At 38.2% G+C, this 20,630-nt stretch overlaps 1 protein-coding gene across 1 annotated transcript in view; it reads right to left on the bottom strand.

Moving 5' to 3' along the window:
- The window catches only part of LOC110454958 (kelch-like protein 9), a 34,565-nt gene extending 16,903 nt beyond the window's left edge, over nucleotides 1-17,662 (bottom strand). Inside the window, exons 1-3 of the mRNA XM_021504792.1 lie at nucleotides 16,929-17,662; nucleotides 13,868-14,122; nucleotides 11,227-11,398 (exon numbers count right to left, since the gene is read on the bottom strand). Coding sequence (XP_021360467.1) covers nucleotides 11,227-11,398; nucleotides 13,868-14,122; nucleotides 16,929-17,579 — 1,078 coding nt within the window. The 5' untranslated portion in view covers nucleotides 17,580-17,662. The remainder of the gene's footprint in view (nucleotides 1-11,226; nucleotides 11,399-13,867; nucleotides 14,123-16,928) is intronic.
- Between the last annotated feature and the right edge of the window lie 2,968 nt (nucleotides 17,663-20,630).

Raw genomic sequence — 20,630 nt, 5'->3', positions numbered from 1 at the left:
CGAACAACTTTGCTTCATAATGTCATAGCGAAATGTTCACCAGTGAAAAGCTACAAAATTTGACCTTGACACCTGACCCGATGACCTTGACCTTTGGTCAGTTGACTCCTTGTTTAATTCTGATCAACTTTGCTTCATAATGTCATAACAAAATGTTCATCAGTGAAAATATGTAAAATTTGACCTTGACCTTTGAACCTAATGACCTTAACCTTTGACCTTGACTTTTTACCTCAATGTGTATTTTTGTGAACTGAACATCTTGACCAAGTTTCATGTACATCGGTCAATAAATACCAAAGTTATCAGCCAAGAACAAAATTTGTGGACGGACAGACAGACAGACAGACAGACAGAGTGATTACTATAGGGCACCCGTATCTCCGATACGGGGCCCTAATAATTCTCCATGAAACGCACGTTGGGTTTTAAGATTTTTTCAGTTGTCCTCGAATAAAGACAACCATAAGGGAAAATATAGCCAAAGCTATAACGGATACATGTACAATATATAGATAAATTTTGTTTAATAACTAAGCAGCCAATTGTTTTTTCGTATAAAATTTAACATTCTAACCAAGAGTCTATCATTTATAAATCAATATTCTAAGTAAACGTTTTTGCGTATATCTCAATATTTTCTTAGCAATTGCATATCGCAGTCAACTCAAGACCTTTTGCGTATAAATCCGAGTCAGATGCAAAGACCTATTGCGTCCAGCCCAACACTTTAAAGAAGGATCTGTGTGATATAACTCACACTCACGGAAGGGCCTATCACATTGGTATATATTAAACTTATTACCATACAGAGTAGTTTATGGAATATTTATGTCATAAGCAAGAACTTAACTTTGACAGCAGATCCAAATTAAAGCAATTAATAGGTAAAAACAATATCAATCAATAAAACAATGCATGCTGGTTTATGATAATGAATTTGGTATATAACAGGAATCAGTTACTCAAAATAAGGCCAATTATGAATTACCGGGTACATGTAAGATGTACGATTTGGTTATAATTATTTTCCTGCATATCTATTTCAGTTTGTGATAAGTCACTAACTTTGTAGTTAAATGAGTACAAATGAGTACAAATACTAAAATAATGTGAGTATTTCTACTTAAGACATTCTATCGATATGGTCTCTTAACAATTGTTTTTTTTTGTTCGGGAATAGTAAAGGAGAGGGGTTTTTAAGGGTTATTAACTTCACTTATTAACATATTGAGCATTAAAAAATTAGAAAGTTGAAAAATGCAAAAATTATAAAAATCAGTTCTCTTTGATCAAATTGAAGTTTCTAAAGAAAGTACTTCCTGATTTGACAGATAGTTTTATTCATTCCCACGATTTCTCTGTTGGAATGAACGTCAGATAGTTCTGAGAACTGACTTAATGGTGCAGCTTTCATGTGATATAATGAAATATATCATTAGCATAGTGCAGGAATAGTACTAGCCGATTTAACCTAAAAAATCATTCTGTGTTGCAGAATTGCATTTTTTTCCATAAACATGATTACAATAATTTATTACAATTTCACAAACGTTTTTACCATTTAATGTTGAACAGTCCAGTCACAAGTGCGACCTTTCGTGGTAATTATGTTGTATTCATATTCCAAAATATAATAACACATGCTTACAGACCAGAGTGACGGGCCCTGGCTATTGACGTGCTCCGCCCAGAGTGACGGGCCCCGGCTATTGATGGGCTCCGACCAGAGTGACGGGCCCCGTCTATTGACGTGCTCCGACCAGAGTGCCGGGCCCCGGTTATTGACGTGCTCCAACCAGAGTGACGGGCCTCGGCTATTGACGTGCTCCGACCAGAGTGACGGGCCCGGGCTATTGACGTGCTCCGACCAGAGCGACGGGCCCTGGCTATTGACGTGCTCCGGCCAGAGCGACGGGCCCCGGGTATTGACGTGCTCCGACCAGAGTGACGGGTCCTGGCTATTGACGTGCTCCGACCAGAATGACGGGCCCTGGCTATTGACGTTCTCCGACCAGAGTGACGGGCCCTGGCTTTTGACGTGCTCCGACCAGAGTGACGGGTCCCGGCTATTGACGTGCTCCGACCATAGTGACGGGCCCCGGCTATTGACCTGCTCCGACCAGAGTGACGGGCCCCGGGTATTGACGTGCTCCGACCAGAGTGACCGGCTCTGGCTATTGACGTGCTCCGACCAGAATGACGGGCCCTGGCTATTGACGTTCTCCGACCAGAGTGACGGGCCCTGGATATTGACGTGCTACGACCAGAGTGTCGGGCCCCGGCTATTGACGTGCTCCGACCAGAGTGACCGGCACTGGCTATTGACGTGCTCCGACCAGAGTGACGGGCCCCGGCTATTGACGTGCTCCGACCAGAGTGACGGGCCCCGGCTATTGACGTGCTCCGACCAGAGTGACGGGCCCCGGCTGTTAACGTGCTCCGACCAGAGTGACGGGCCCCGGCTATTGACGTGCTCCGACCAGAGTGACGGGCCCTGGCTATTGACGTGCTGTGTGCAAGTCTTTTTTTTACACAGAGAAGACTTCATAGGTTATAATTATAGGAAACTTTAGGAATCATGTCAACGTTCATTGCACAATCTCTCAATTAAGTTTCATTTTTAGACATCAAACGTTGTCAATTTAGACGTTTCTTGATCGTAAATCAACAGGAAAATTATACCGTCAAAAGCGCCTGCCATAGCTCTAACCGGAGCTACGGCCCCTCTGGATAACGCGTTATCACATCGTGCACGCGCTGTCTCCATTACACTGTTAGTTTTATGGACAAGTCGCAGCAATTGAACTCATAGCGGGTATCGTATCTCATTTGCGGGGGAGGGCTCTCAATAGTCAATAATGAAATGCTATCTCTGTAATAGGGTCGGCCTCGACAGCTGATAAGCGTTGGACATACATCTCTTTGGGTATAGGCTTCCGTCTAATTAATCAAACTATTTACACATTCGGTTATTAATGCCTCGTCAAGTAATATATACCCCATATTATACATCTATACCAAATTCTGGTAATCTCCAAATTGCATGAGGCTACGTCTCGACATCGCCTGCTCTGATGACGGGGGTCGTAAATTCACTTGACACTCGTGTTTAGATAGAAAATGTTATAGAAGCGTGTTTAAATGATTTATATAACTTAAGTATTGCCAAGATCTGATCATGGAACTGACTAAAATCAACTCGTGGCGCAGTTTCGTTAGTTGGAAATGATATGAAATTCGTGTCAACATATGAAACCTATCCAAGTAGGTAGGTAGGTAGATAGATTGATTAGATTAGGTAGGTATGTAGGTAGGTAGATTGATTAGATTAGGTGGGTAAGTAGGTAGATAGGTAGGTAGGTAGATTGATTAGATTAGATTAGGTAGATAGGTAGGTAGGTAGGTAGATTAGATTAGGTAGGTAAGTAGGTAGATTGATTAGATTAGGTAGGTAAGTAGGTAGGTAGATTGATTAGATTAGGTAGGTAGGTAGGTAGATTGATTAGATTAGGTAGGTAGGTAGGTAGGTAGGTAGGTAGATTGATTAGATTAAGTAGGTGGGTAAGTAGGTAGGTAGGTAGGTAGGCAGATGGATTAGATTAGGTAGGTAGGTAGGTATATTGAATAGACTAGGTAGGTAGGTAGGTAGGTAGGTAGGTAGGTAGGTAGGCATATTGATTAGATTAGGTAGGTAGGTAGGTAGATTGAGACGGGCCCCGGCTATGGTAAGTAGGTAGGTAGGTAGGCAGATGGATTAGATTAGGGAGGTAGGTAGATTGATTATATTAGGTAGGTGGGTACGTAGGTAGGTAGGTAGGTAGGGAGGGAAATTGATTAGATTAGGTAGGGAGGTATGCAGATTGGTTATATTAAGTAGGTGGTTAAGTAGGAAGGTAGGTAGATTGATTAAATTAGGTAGGTGGGTAAGTAAGTAGGTAGGTAGGTAGGTAGGTAGATTGATTAGATTAGGTAGGGAGATAGGTAGATTGATTAGATTATATAAGGTATGTATGTATGTATGTATGTATGTATGTATTTATGTATGTATGTATGTATGTATGTATGTATGTATGTATTTATGTAGATTGATTAGATTAAATAGGTGGGTAAGTAGGTAGGTAGGTAGATTGATTAGATTAGGTAGGTAGATAGATTAGATTAGGTAGGTAGGTAGGTAGATTGATTATATTGAGTAGGTGGGAAAGAAGGTAGATAGGTAGGTATATAGATTAGATTAGGTAGGTAGGTAGATTGATTATATTGAGTAGGTGGGAAAGAAGGTAGATAGGTAGGTATAAAGATTAGATTAGGTAGGTAGGTAGATTGATTATATTGAGTAGGTGGGAAAGAAGGTAGGTAGATAGGTAGGTAGATTGATTAGATTAGGTAGGTAGGTGGGTAGATTGATTATATTGAGCAGGTGGGAAAGAAGGTAGGTAGGTAGGTAGATTGATTAGATTAGGTAGGTAGATAGATTAGATTAGGTAGGTAGGTAGGTAGATTGATTATATTGAGTAGGTGGGAAAGAAGGTAGGTAGGTAGATAGCTAGATTAGATTAGGTAGGTAGGTAGGTAGGTAGGTAGATTGATTAGATTAAGTAGGTGGGTAAGTAGGTAGGTAGGTAGGTAGGTAGGTAGATTGATTAGATTAGGTAGGTAGGTAGGTAGGTAGGTAGGTAGGTAGATTTATTCGATTAGGTAGGTAGGTATGTAGATTGATTACATTAAGTAAGTGGTTAAGTAGGAAGGTAGATAGATTGATTAGATTAGGTAGGTGGGTAAGTAGGTAGGTAGGTAGGTAGATTGATTAGATTAGGTAGGTAGGTAGGTAGATTGATTATATTAAGTAGGTGGTTAAGTAGGTAGGTAGGTAGATTGATTAGATTAGTTAGGTAGGCATGTAGATTGATTATATTAAGTAGGTGGTTAAGAAGGAAGGTAGATAGATTGATTAGATTAGGTAGGTGGGTAAGTAGGTAGGTAGGTAGGTAGGTAGATTGATTAGATTAGGTAGGGAGGTAGGTAGATTGATTAGATTATATAAGGTATGTATGTATGTATGTGTGTATGTATGTATGTATGTGTGTATGTATGTATGTATGTATGTAGGTAGATTGATTAGATTAAGTAGGTGGGTAAGTAGGTAGGTAGGTAGGTAGATTGATTAGATTTGGTAGGTAGGTAGGTAGGTAGGTAGTAGGTAGGTAGGTAGGTAGATTGATTAGATTAGGTAGGTAGATAGATTAGATTAGGTAGGTAGATAGGTAGGTAGATTGATTATATTGAGTAGGTGGGAAAGAAGGTAGGTAGGTAGGTAGATAGATTAGATTAGGTAGGTAGATAGGTAGGTAGATTGATTATATTGAGTAGGTGGGAAAGAAGGTAGGTAGGTAGGTAGGTAGATTGATTAGATTAGGTAGGTAGATAGATTATATTAGGTAGGTAGGTAGGTAGGTAGGTAGGTAGATTGATTATATTGAGTAGGTGGGAAAGAAGGGAGGTAGGTAGGGAGAGTGATTAGAGTAAGTAGGTGGGTAAGTAGGTAGGTAGGTAGGGATATTGATTAGATTAGGTAGGGAGGTAGGTAGGTAGATTGATTAGATTAAGTAGGTGGGTAAGTAGGTTGGTAGGAAGGTAGATAGATTAGATTAGCTAGCTAGGTAGGTAGGTAGATTGATTAGATTAGGTAGGTAGGTAGACATATTAGATTAGGTAGGTAGGTAGATTGATTAGATTAGGTAGGTAGGTAGATATATTAGATTAGGTAGGTAGGTAGATTGATTAGATTAGGTAGGTATACGTAGGTAGATATATTAGATTAGGTAGGTAGGTTGGTAGGTAGATTGATTAGATTAGGTAGGTAGGTAGATTGGTTAGATTAGGTAGGTAGGTAGGTAGGTAGATATATTAGATTAGGTAGGGAGATTGATTAGATTAGGTAGGGAGGGAGATTGATTAGATTAGGTAGGTAGGTAGATTGATTAGATTAGGTAGGTAGGTAGATTGGTTAGATTAGGTAGGTAGGTAGGTAGGTAGATATATTAGATTAGGTAGGTAGATTGATTAGATTAGGTAGTTAGGTAGGTAGATTGATTAGATTAGGTAGGTAGATTGATTAGATTAGGTAGGTAGGTTGGTAGGTAGATTGATTAGATAAGGTTCTTTGTAAATGATACTGTGATACCAGTCCTTACCGCCCTCTCGCGTCTTAATGGATGTAAGGAGACGGATTAATAGAAGTAATCTGTATTTGTTGAAGAATTATTCCATTATGTTTATTAATTATTGAATATTCTACATTATTTCTCCACGAGTTCTAGAATTTCTTAATGGGTTGAACGTTACCCAATTGATTTACATCGCACCAAAACGTCTCATAATGAAGATATAAAAAGTTAATATTTGTAACTGGATGAAAAACAATTATGTAAATTACATCACACTGATAAGCTGACAACACCATGCTATGTTAGGTTTTAAAATATTGATCTTAATTTATAATTAGTTAATTGATTGATACATTAATTAGTGAGATCGGTATTGATCAGCAGGCTTTTGTACCGGGACCTTATCTGACATACACGGGTCATAGACACAACACAACACAGCTGGTCCCACAAACTGGACAGGAGACCTTCGCCGTCGCTGTGTCGGTGATAATGAATGAAATGAAATGTATCATGTACGTTACTAATAAAATTATACAAACACAAAATCGATGAAATTAATTTTCTGATTGGAGTTATAAAAATAGGTGGTAAAATGTATTTTCTTTTTGTCTGAACACGACAGTGTGTTGACTTTTTGTCACACTGAAATCATAGTTATAGCTAGCTTTGATCTCGGAGGGAAATAGTACGTTTGTACCAAGCGTCAGGCAATGTCTGGTCGCACATGTAAACAAAGTGTGTTTTACAATACAGGACATGCAGGTGTTATCAAATACTAGGTACATATCAGTGTCACTGACGGGAGTGACAGTGACTAGTGACGGGAGTGACTGAGTAATGACGGGAGTGTCAGTGTCACTGACGGGAGTGACAGTCACTAGTGACGGGAGTGACCGAGTAATGACGGGAGTATCAGTGTCACTGACGGGAGTGACAGTCACTAGTGACGGGAGTGACCGAGTAATGACGGGAGTACCAGTGTCACTGACGGGAGTGACAGTGACTAGTGACGGGAGTGACAGTGACTAGTGACGGGAGTGACTGAGTAATGACGGGAGTGTCAGTGACTCGTGACGGGAGTGACATTGACTAATGACGGGAGTGACAATGACTAGTGACGGGAGTGACAATGACTAGTGACGGGAGTAACAGTGACTAGTGACGGGATTGTCAGTGACTAGTGACGGGAGTGACAGTGACTAGTGACGGAATTGTCAGTGACTAGTAACGGAAGTGTTAGTGACTCGTGACAGGAGTGACAGTGACTAGTGACGGAATTGACAGTGACTTGTGACGGAAGTGTTAGTGACTCGTGACAGGAGTGACACATCGGTCGTCTTTGCTTTCATTGATCCTTTTTCTTATCTTAGATCAGAGAAAAACGCGCATTGACTGACAAATCACAAAAACCGAGGAAAGAAAATAAATCCTCCCGTAAATGTCTTGTACTAGGTTGAATTAGGACTACTTAACAGTTTTATGAGAATATCAAGGACACACAGAGACGGATTGCCAGCAAACCAATGTGGATGATGCCTTGTTGTAATGTCTCCCACAGGAACACAGTTACAGTTTTCCGAGTGTTTCATCTGGTGTCTTGTTTTCACATAGGATTAAATGGATTTTTGTTCATGTACATTGTGGCAATGAATAGCAGTAGCTGATCTACATAGCATGTGGAGCGCGTAAGCGCTCCTCAGAAGATCTGTAAATCAGCTACTGCTATTCGTTGCCGCAGTGTACATGAACATTTACGTTACGGTGAACTACAATAAAAAAAGTTAAAACACTTTTTGTTAATTTATTATGTTTTATATAAGTATCGGACAGAAAACTATAAAAAAAAAAGGAACAGCCAGAATTCCAGCCTACACACAAACATCAAATGTTCAACTTCCGCTGATCAGCTGATTTTGTTGAAACGAAAAATATGTATTATATCTAGAATCTAATAATAACCAACACTTAATAGTTCTTTCATTTTTGAAAGTTGATCTTATTTGATGGTTTTTTTTTCCATTAACCACCGCATATTATATATTTAAAAAAAGTTTATGTCCGCACAATTTCAAATCATCGGTCACCATAGTAACTATCCAGGACACCCGTCGGCAGTAGGCATAGAGCTCATTTGAAGTTAAATGTACAGCCGTTAATATGCTGTTTGCCAAAAAATCTGCAGATGTAAATGATGATAAATAGATGGATGAAGTGTCCTGTGTCATTACAAAGTTCTCTGGGTTTAATGTGCAAGTTGATGTCACGGAGATTACAATACGTTTGGGTGTTAGAAAGTTCGTAACCACGAGGAACCGATTGCCAATCGGAAGTCAGTGTTGAATATGACAATGTTATTATTATTTTTTTTTTATTTGAAATAAAAATAAATAAATTAGTACAATGGTTCACTATTTATGATTTTGCAAAGTTTTCTCGGAGAAGGGGAGCTAACTATTCTCAGAAACGGTACTAAGCGTATTAATATAATTTGTCATTGTGTGTGAAATCAGCTGACCGGTTGCACGAGAATCGTTGCATTCATAGTCTAATGGCAGTTGTTTTCAGTTGGTAGATTCATGCACAGAACAAACATCAAGAATGTAAATATAACACTACTAACAGTAGTTACATGTTTCGCATTACTGCTGACATGATTAACCTGGTATGGTACGATTGTACATGTGACCATGATTTTCATTCAATATTTCATTGTATTGTTTTTTTCATATAGTTAGAATTGGGGGACAGCATTGTATTTTTTTCTCTCCATATAATTGGAATCGGGGGACAGCATTGTATTGTTTTTTCTCTCCATATAATTAGAATTGGGGGACAGCATTGTATTTTTTCTATCCATATAATTGGAATTGGGGGACAGCATTGTATTTTTTTCTCTCCATATAATTGGTATCGGGGGACAGCATTGTATTTTTTCTCTCCATATAATTGGAATTGGTGGACAGCATTGTATTTTTTTCTCTGCATATAATTGGAATCGGGGGACAGCATTGTATTTTTTCTCTCCATATAATTAGAATCGGGAGACAGCATTGTATTGTTTTTTCTCTCCATATAATTAGAATTGGGGGACAGCATTGTATTTTTTCTCTCCATATAATTGGAATTGGGGGACAGCATTGTATTTTTTTCTCTGCATATAATTGGAATCGGGGGACAGCATTGTATTTTTTTCTCTCCATATAAATGGAATTGGGGGACAGCATTGTATTTTTTTTCATATAATTAGAATTTGGGGACAGCATTGTATTTTTTTCTATCCATATAATTGGAATCGCGGGACAGCATTGTATTTTTTCTCTACATATAATTGGAATGGGGGGACAGCATTGTATTCTTTTTCATATAATTAGAATTTGTGGACAGCATTGTATTTTTTTTCATAGAATTAGAATTTGGGGACAGCATTGTATTGTTTTTTCTCTCGATATAATTGGAATCGGGAGACAGCATTGTATTGTTTTTTTCTCTCCATATAATTAGAATCGGGAGACAGCATTGTAGTTTTGTCTCTCCATATAATTGGAATTGGGGTACAGCATTGTATTGTTTTTTCTCACCATATAATTGGAATCGCGGGACAGCATTGTATTTTTTTCTATCCATATAATTGGAATCGGGGGCCAGCATTGTATTTTTTTATCTCAATATAATTAGAATCGGGAGACAGCATTGTATTTTTTTTCATAGAATTAGAATTTGGGGACAGCATTGTATTTTTTTCTCTCCATATAATTAGAATCGGGGGACAACATCGTATTTTTTTCTCTCCATATAATTAGAATCGGGGGACAGCATTGTATTGTTTTTTCTCCATATAATTGGAATCGGGGGACAGCATTGTAGTGTTTTTTTCTTCATATAAGAGGCAATTGGGGGACAGCATTGTTGTGGTTGTTCATAAAAAAAATGGAATTTGGGGACATCAGGCTGATCCTATTTAAAGATGAACGTGAGACACACACGTTATTGCACATTTAAACTGTGGTAATATATACAATACACCAAAGCACAGTATAATGTTTTCGTCCTTCTACGTGTCATCGGTGATGATAGGGGCCATATGTTGGAAACCCAAATCGGTCCACACTATTGTTAAAACAAAAGGGGGATGTGAGGTATACGAAAATACTATGTAAAGTATATACGTTATTAATTTTGCCACAACTAAACAATATCACTCTAGCTGTCAAGGTTACGGGAAACCCGAGGGACTAGGACAAACAACAGCGTCTTCCACCCGGCATCTTGAACGTAACACACACATGTAATATCGGTAATAGATACAGTATGAACACAATGAATAACACTGCACCATAATTTATTTAAAATTATATTACGTGTGGATTACCACTTGTTATCAGTGTATCATAAAATAGGTGTTTATACCGCTAACTACGAGCCGGTCAGCCATGAAGTGGAGGGTAGCACGGACAAATCGTCCATCCAACACTCCGAGCTGGACTACCCTCAAACAGCTCACAATGTTCATGTGTAGCTTGTGCCCATTTATTTTTATGTTTTTGTCAATCAAATAGTTTAAAGTGAACTTAACAATTACACAAATAAAGACTATTGGGAGAAAAGGTGAACGCACTGGAGATTATCGGGGAGAAATGTGACCTGTAGATTAGTAAAAAGAGGTTGGGTCGGAAAGTATTTGAAAGGTTTAGACTGGGGATGTTTAGGAGTGGATCGAATATTGAAAAAAGAGGTTCGTCCGAGAGCACTGGAGAGATTTATGAGTTGTATAATATTGAACAGAGTATGAGTGGGATAGAAGAGGAAACAGGTAGGGTTAGACAGGTTTTAGCGAGAGAGATAAAAGTTAAAGAAAAATAGAATAAATATGACGTGGAATTGTTCAAGGTATGGTTGGTCACGTTTGATAGATTTATTTTTGAGGAAATAGAAAGGAGTTGGGGAGATGTTAAGGTTGAAAAGATGTTGAAGGAAGAGAGAATTTGTATCCTTAAGGATGAAAGACAGAAGGGAGGGAAGGCAGTAAGGATGAAAAGTATATCAATCAAAGTACCTGCGTGGTGGTGACGTGGTTCAGGGAGATCCGTTAAGGAGTCCCACGCCTTCCCCTCCACGTTGTATCGTCTCACCTCTCCGCTGACTGGCTCTGTCTTCAACCTCGGGGCGCCGCCGACCGTAAGGAGGCTGAGGTTCTTGATTGTTCTACGTGGGGTCGTTCTTGGAGACTTGGTAATAAAAACAATGCCATTTATTAATGTTGTTCAATACCTCTTATTTTTTAATTATATTGTCGAAATACTTCAGCTTCAATTAACAGAACATAATTATTATTGTAATGCTAGGTTAAAGAAAGTATGAATTAAACATCGAATGCTCACAATTGTTAGAAATTTATGAAATTGCTTCAATCTGATGTTACATGACGCAACACAACATGTCAACTGTAATTAAATACAATAGTCCGGTTGCTACAGTCATCAATTATAATAACGAGAAATTATCAAACTTTGAACCATCCCCTCCCTGCTCTAAATGTGTTAAAACTACAATATTGTCTTAGAATTGATAAATCAACTGGTGTTGTTAATCGATTGTTGAATTGGAAACAACTCACGCTATTAATAATGTTTATGGAAGACTTTAGTTCTAAATTCGTCGGTAAGAAAGTAAAGTACAAAGAAAACTTGACTACTACGTCCCCAAAGGAACCATTATATATCCAAATATAGACATGACGAGGATGCGAGGCCGCATATTTTCATTAGTTGTCTTTGATAACGCAAACAATTCTTAAGATTGACGACCTTTATGTTTCAGGAGTGTTTTGACGACCAATCTTTTCGGGAGTGTTTTGAAGACTGCCAATTTTTGTCGGAGTATTATGATAACGAACGAGTCTACGAATGGTGCGCCATCCTTTTTTGATTATGTGATTATGCTTTGAATATAGTTATGTTTTGTGTGATTGATATTTGTCGTAATGTGTGATGTCATACCGTTAATTTTTACTTATTATGTGATCTCGACCTTTTGACTTTCAGATGAACGTGCCATATCTTTACCAGTACATGAATAGCACATACACACATATACAGTAGCTTTGGTTTAATTTGTATAGAATCTAATTGAATAACCCTAATATCTGTATTGTAATCCTAAAGACCAAATGTTAAACATTAATTGCCCTTGTGGCAGGGAAACACGATTATAGCCCTCGTGAAACACGATTCTAGCCCTCGTGAAACGTGATTAATCTCAGAATTGCGTTTCCCTACCGCAAAGACAACAATGGTTTTACTAAACCGAATCAAACAATACTCTAATAGTAAACATGATCAAGTTGAAACGCCATTGTTGTCATCTGCTTCAGCCATTCAGAACAAGGTTGTGGTGGCTTCCGCTCATTTTTCTAGAGAGGCTCCGAATAGAGTAAAACTTATCTTGGCAACTCGAGCGCGTAAGATTGATATGATGTTTAATTACCCAGTCATATGCTCAATTTCATCCAATCAGACACGCTGTTATAGATTTATCAAGTTATAATATAATAATGATATCTGTTCCTAAATTACAATGGGGGAAAAAACCAGAAATATTTTCAGCTTAATTGAAATCGACAAACACTAACAGCTGTAGTTCGACTGGATCGGTCTAACACTAATTTCTGTTCCCCAATTAAAAAGGTCTCACACTAGTTTCTGTACCTTAATCAAAATGGTCTAAAACTAGCTTCTGTTCCCTAATCAGAATTGTCTAAAACTAGCTTCTGTACCTTAATCAAAATGGTCTAACAATATAGTTTCTGTATTTTAATCAAAATGCAAAAAAACTAGTATTTGTACTGACATTGACAGACAAACGACACTAATATCTGTAGCTTAATTTGAAAAGGACAAACACGAGTATTTGTAGCTCATCATGTCTGTACCTTTAATGTGACTGAACTAAATCCTTTTGAAAATGTACAAAGTGGTATTTTTTCCCAAGGCCATATAAAAGCATCATTTTCTTAAATTGTGGCTCCAAAACTTTTGAAAAGTAATCCCAATACCCTATACAATCAACTTTAATTTACGAATCTAGAAGAATTACACCTTCGAGTCACAGAGTTTTCTTTAACGATTTCATTCGTTGACAGGCTAACGACAGTCGTGTTACCGCTAACAAGGTAACAGTGGGACTCCACACCACTAAAAACCTAATGATACCCAGGCCTGGGCGGTTAACAGGGTTAACAAGCGTTCCAACCATCCTACATTTACCGCGATGTCGCTCTATTTATTTCATCGTGCTGTAAAACAATTATTGGCGACCATTTTAAATCATACAAGCCATGACGTGAGTGTTTTGGGGACACGGGGATCATGCCTGCGCAAGGAGAACACATTTTAGATGTACAAATGTATCTAAAAGGTACTAGGAATATAAATCTTTCCTATGATGTCAAGCATCAACAAACGAATTATTTTGCAGCAAGAAGATAGGTGGAGCTATTTTTAGGTTTTAATGCTCTCTTTTCCTCTAAATATATCATTATTAAGAAATTGTTCGTTTACCAAGTGTTGATCTAAGACCCTACCACGTCTAATATTTACTCAAGTATCAATGAGGGAAGGTACGCAACACATTGTAATAAATTCTCAGGTATGTTTGGGATATTGTTTCATTTAAGCAACAGACCTAACATGACCTACTTGAAGGACGCTTTGTCTTGATGGCATACAGTGGTAATGAAGTGCCTCCTTTACAAGCGTCTGACAGTCCGGAATGTCCATCAGGAACGACACCGATTCCACCGAGTCGACGATGGTTGCTGGGGACAACAATGGCAGACGTATGGTGGCCAGAAGGTTAGAGGCGTGTGGACGTCTGGCCTGTTTGTCGTCTTCTATCCAATCAATCATGTTGTTGAAAACTTCAAGTTCATGATCGGCATCTAGATCATCTCTCTGGAACCGTAATCAACAAATGATTTATAGACACGGGCCTAACATATTGATTGTAAACAAACATGTTGATATAACTTGAGCTGTATTTTTAACCCATTTTGTATAAGGTTCGTGTCATTATATATCAATTATTTGTAATTGCCCTTAATATTAATTCGGAACCCCAATATGTCTCTGCATGCGTACTTTATCCCGCCTTTAAGTGTCACATACATGAAAACTCATTTATTTGCACATATGTCTTTATCCACATGTTAAAGCTGGGATGAGCTTCCAATCGCCAGAATGAATAAGATTTGTTATAAAAGTATTGTTAGTATCACTACAGCATGTTCTCCCATGGGTCTAATTGGCTGGACATGTTAATTACTCTATGCGGATCTGAACCCCGTATGTAAAAGTTGACCATTACTTCCGTGACAAAAATGATTTTACACATCGTTAGCTTCAAGTAGCCTCTTGTTGCGCGTTTTTATATTCCTATGACACGTGGTCGTTACCGCAACAAGCTGAAGGACGTTTATATATGAAAGTTCAACTTTACATGGAAACCTTTTGGAAATCAACATCGTACGATATTGGTGGTCATTTAACTGTTTGCTAATTAATGGTAACATTGAGTCACAAAGTAACAATATCGCATTTGTTTAACTCGAATCCGTACATCTACACATTCTTTGGCTGTAGAAGTTGGAAGGTATAATAATATACCTAGAGAACGTAGATATTGTAAACAGTGTAACCCCCCCACCCCCCTCTGAAGTAGAAGACGAATTTCATTTTGTATTAGTCTGTTCTAAATTCCAAAATCTCAGATCACGTTTTATCAAAAGATATTATTGGAAAAAAACATCTGTGTTTGAAGTCGTTCAGTTATTTAGTGTCCATAATATTAAAGAATTGTGTATACTAGGAAAATTCATCTATGAGGCAAACAAATTAAGGGTATTATAATGGAATATGATTGTCTTAATTCTCTGTACATTGTCCATGATTTGTGTGTAATAGGTATTGTATACTGATGGGCCAATGGCCTTAAGTTCGAATAAAACTTGAAACTTGAGTCCAGCAGGATTAACACAGTGATCTTAACCTAGTAGAATATCAGCCGAATATCAATGAACCATTTTATAGGATTTTATAGGATAATTGATGGACGCAGGCATACATTGCCCCTTAGTCCATATCACTAATATTACAATTTGCATACACATTATTTGTTACTTCCGCTAACGAAATTATTTCCAGCAAACTGATTGTATTTTAGTTCAAAATTATTCCGATCATTGTCCAGTCCAGTTTCAAACTCCCTGATTGTGGTTGCTTGTACGACCTCATCAGGAAAACTTTTCCAAACGACAACAGACCAAAGACCAAAGGAGTATTTACGGATGTCAAGTTTCCTTTCTGTAACTTCCCTGAATGGTGTCTGTTCGCCGTGAAGTGTCCTTATCGAGGATTCCTGTTGTAACTGAACTATCGTGGATTTTTTTTCATATTTTGTAGACATTTATCATGTCGGCTCTCAGTCTTCAATATGCAAATGTCGGAATGGCAAGTTTTTTAGAACGGTTCGTGTAGGATAAGTCCTTCAATCCTGGTATTAAATGTGTTGCCCTTCGTTTGACTCTTTCAATTATTACAATGTCTTTTACTTTGTACGGATTCCACACACTTGCCACATACTCTAAGTGTGGACAAACGAGTGTCTTGAACATCTGTTTAAGTGTTACTTCATCTAAATATACAAATGATCATCTAATTAAACCAAAAATGCTATTAGTCTTCTTTACTGCTTGTTGCATATGAGACACAAAATTCAAGTCTTTGTTCACTTAAACGCCCATTATATTTTTCAGACCCAATATTATGAAATTTGACTGTTGCTTCTGTGCCAGCCATGCTGTAGCACATCTCGTTTCCCCCTTAATTGATTGTTCTTTGCTTTGAGAGGATGAAATTGTCAAAGCAAGGTGTTTGACCATTCAGCTAAACTATCTAGATCCTGCTGCATAATTTCCCTGTCCTCTTTTTTTTTAATTTCCCAATACATTCTGTTGTGGTCAGCGAATAAAAATGTGTTTTAGATATGGCATAATCTGTTAAACGTTTATGTAGATTACAATCAAGACTGGACCGAACACACTACCTTGGGTTATACCACTAAGTAGCGAATGATCTTGAGAAGAATTCCCATTAATAAGTACTCTTTGTTTTCGAATGCTCACAAAATGTTCTACCCATTTAGTAATCTGATCGTTAATTCCATAGCTTCTTAATTTACCGATTAATCTGCGATGCGGAACCTTATCAAACGCCTTCATGAACTCTATATATATAACATCAATTTCCCCTCTGTGATCCAATATAGAAGTCCAATCCTCTAACACTATCAATAACCGAAGAACCGTTGACCTTTTTGCAATGAATCCAAACTGTTTCTTACTGAAGAGGTTGTTAACTTCCATGTGATGTACATTGTACAACAGCATTCCTTACGATCTTTTCCATCGTTTTTCCTGCTACGCTGGACAGACTTACTGGTCGATAGTTTCTTTGGTCGGATTTAGACCCTTTTCTATCGAACCCTTTAAAGCATCATAGTATGGAAGTTAACATATTGGTTTAAATATAACAAAATCTATAAACTGCCGCGCGCAAGACTCTTAACACTTCGGCTATTAAGACAGATCGTTTAATTTAAAGTTTTCTTGTGGCGAATCACCGATTTTCTCAGATTACGTTTATACAATTTTGCGCACAGGGTTTGCACTACACCAAACTATTGTTTAGTAACAAAACTCACTTTGTAAAGCGCTACGACTTGTTCCATTGGCAGATCTTTGAATTTCTGCCTCTTAGTTACTGAGCGAAAGTTTTTGGCGGAGAGTCCGAGGGCTTTATCGCTCAGTCTGTTCAGACTATACTTAAATGCAGTATCAAGCATTTGAAGACAGTTCTTAAGGTCTAAGTGGTCCATGAAGAACTCCTCGCATGCATCCTGTATAAGGAAAAATCCGAGACTTGTAGCGACCCGTAATATTTCCTCCACGTTACCTTCTGTAAGGTTGATTTTCCCAGTGTACATGCATTCCAGAATTGCCTCAAATATGGCTGAGTCCAGGTCGGCCAGATTGACCAACTCGTCCCCGTGGGTAAAATCACGCTTTTCAACGAAGTGATCGTAGAAGTGGTCTGAACACGACACAAGTACGAGTTTGTGAGCGTGAAACGTTTTCTCCCTAGTGATAACTGCCAGGTCACAGAGGAAGTTCTGACGCCAAAGCACCTCAAATCCATTCAGGACCGTCTCCGAAAGATGCTCCACGGTTTTTGTTTGTTTTTGGTCACCAACATGCTGCTTCAGATGTTTTCTTTTCTCGAACAGTTTCTGCTTGTACCCACCCGCTTGTTTGTGATGGGAAATAGACGACCGTTCATTTCCACCTGATGCCATCCTTTTCCCTTTTTTAATCTCCTTGCCTAACTACTTTCGTCTGGTACGCGAGTTGACTTGACGGCACTACATGGTTCAATCACCTAGAAACAACAATCTATGACGTCATGACCTTTGTTTCATGTAGTAACCTCTGTGACGTCATAAGTACTGTCACGTGAGTGTTTTTTATGACGCCATATGTTTTTTGATCATGTTGTAACAAATGATTCACATGTTAAACACAATAACGGGCGGTAAAGACGTCATGTCATCTAACAATTAACAACCGGTTAATAGACATGTCGATTAATGATGTATTTAAATTAATTGAAACATTGATTAATTTACCGTAAACGAGTCCTCTGTCATTTAATTGCAGCAAAGCTGCGCAGACCTCATCAAACCGAAACAATCGTTTTATGAAACATAACTTGGGTAAATGCCGAGAATTTAGTATTTCGTATTAATGAACTCTTTAAAACCTGTTAAGACTAAGGACGAGTTAACGCTGGGTTTTAATACTATCATTTTATTGTTAAGACTAGGGACGAGTTAACGCTGGGTTTTAATACTATCATTTTATTGTTAAGACTAGGGACGAGTTAACGCTGGGTTTTAATACTATCATTTTATTGTTAAGACTAGGGACGAGTTAACGCTGGGTTTTTAATACTATCATTTTATTACGCGTTAGACAGGGAATTCTGGTTGTAAGTTACTGAGAACGAAAATTTACAGTAGACGACCAGAATGATTTTGTAAAGCAATTGTATTGTGTTTTAATACAGGTCTTACCAATTACCACCGGTTTCTTAGTGTAGTGTAGGACTGGTCTACTTTAAAACAAGGGGTTTCAGGTATTATCTTGCCTCAATCTGTACAATCAATATAAACACCCACAACCATACATGTATTTCCCCTAGATCAACTTAGTCGATACAATTTCCTCCAGATCAAATGAGTCGACGCATACAGTATATAAATATGTAAAGTATATGTATGACATACATGTTGCTACATTATATGAGCCCAGACTAGTGGTATTTATGGAATTTTCAAAAAAAAAATGGCTACTGGAAAAAATATTGTCCAGGCTTTGTATTTTTCAGATGATAAATTATTGCCAAAGATGAACTGGAACCCATCTTCAATAGCATAAGACTTTTGACAATTTCCTTACAGTGTAAATGAATGACGTCATTTTATTGTTAAATATCGATATCAGCTTGTTTTGACTCTCATATAGTAATTTAATTGTTCAGTAAAGAAATGAAATCAGCTGCACACCTACTTTAGATTTGATTGCTTTCGCAACCTCCACTGTTGATTCAAAGTCTTTGTGTTGTAATAGCTAAAATGTAATTATAGAATGTGTTACAGGGTTATATTGTACCATATCAAAAAAAACACATCTTAATTTGTAGTGCTCTGGCCCAGATCTCACCACATCTTAATTTGTAGTGCTCTGGCCCAGTTCTCACCACATCTTAATTTGTAGTGCTCTGGTCCAGTTCTCAAATGTTTGCTAGAGTTAACCAGTGGTTAGGGATAGTTTTGAAATTTGGATACAACACAATCAATATCATCTGACATCATTTCACTGCAATGTATTTGCTTAGACCAATCAGATTGATGTGTTTTGAGGCTTTCTTCTGCTTTGAAAGCCTTAGTCTTTTAGTGGCAATAAATTGATTTTTACCACTATGCACTGGGTTAAGTTAACCAGTTAGTTAAGTTAATCAGTTAGTTAAGAAGAGTTAATCTCATTGACAAATCATTGCTGAAAAGAAAAAAACATACCCATAGTTTAAAAATAAAAGATGAAAAACAACAGCACTGACAACAACAACAACAACAACTGTGTCTGAACGTAAAAAAAGTAATGGGGGCAACAAAAAATCAAAGCATGGACTCTCAGATCCAGGGACTGTCGCTCTAACCAACTGTAGTTCTCAGGCCCAGTCGGCCAACCACAGAGGTTATATATATCAGGCCCAGTCGGCCCACCACAGAGGTTGTATATATCAGGCCCAGTCGGCCCACCACAGACGTTATATATCTCAGGCCCAGTCGGCCCACCACAGAGGTTATATATCTCGGGCCCAGTCGACCCACCACAGACGTTATATATCTAAGGCCCAGTCGGCCAACCACAGAGGTTATATATCTCAGGCTAAGTCGGCCCCCACAGAGGTTATATATCTCAGGCCCAGTCGACCCACCACAGACGTTATATATCTCAGGCCCAGTCGGCCCACCACAGAGTTGATATATCTCAGGCTAAGTCGGCCCCCACAGAGGTTATATATATCTCAGGCCTAGTCGGCCCACCACAGAGGTTATATATCTCGGGCCCAGTCGGCCCATCACAGAGGTTATATATATCAGGCCCAGTCGGCCCACCACAGAGGTTGTATATCTAAAACGAAATTAAGAGGAGGTTACTGCATATGTGAAAAACCTAAGTAAAATGCTATAATGTTATGCTTGCAGTGAGTCGAAAATTCTACGGATACGCTTTGTGCAAATCAGTTGAGTCGGTCAGCTTAATGTTGGACTTCTATTTTGTTATCTAACGACTTTCATATCGACGCAATGTAATCAAGTCCTTGTCCTTTGATTGGGGTAGAATGTCTCCATAGTCTCCATAGAATGTGTCGTAAACCAATCATACCATCCTTCAAAAACAAAAACCGAAGTGAATTTAACACACGCAACAGTCTGTTTTTATCGTACAGGTCGATAAGGAATTTTAAAGAAGAATGTGAACAGACTGCGTAACACAGGAGCTCTATTTACGGATGTTGTTTACAAGAATGTTAAAGTTTTACAAGATCAGTAAACCTACCGTACAAGATTATGATGACGTAGTCATAATAGCGAGAGACGTGATGGGATACAGTTGATTGGCTTGGTAGCGCACTGTCTGCAAGATGGATCGGGTATTCACTTTGATATTGCTGATCTGATAAAGTCCGCTGTAAGTTAAAACATGTATTTACTTGGGACACAATTAAAACTCGTAACTAAGTTACGGAAGAAATATTTTACACCGATTTGACATAATTA

Source organism: Mizuhopecten yessoensis, unplaced genomic scaffold (assembly GCF_002113885.1).
Source record: "Mizuhopecten yessoensis strain PY_sf001 unplaced genomic scaffold, ASM211388v2 scaffold8123, whole genome shotgun sequence".
Taxonomy (NCBI): Eukaryota; Metazoa; Mollusca; class Bivalvia; order Pectinida; family Pectinidae; genus Mizuhopecten; species Mizuhopecten yessoensis.
The sequence above is the reverse complement of the archived record's forward strand: the minus strand, read 5'-3'. Positions and strand labels throughout refer to the sequence as shown.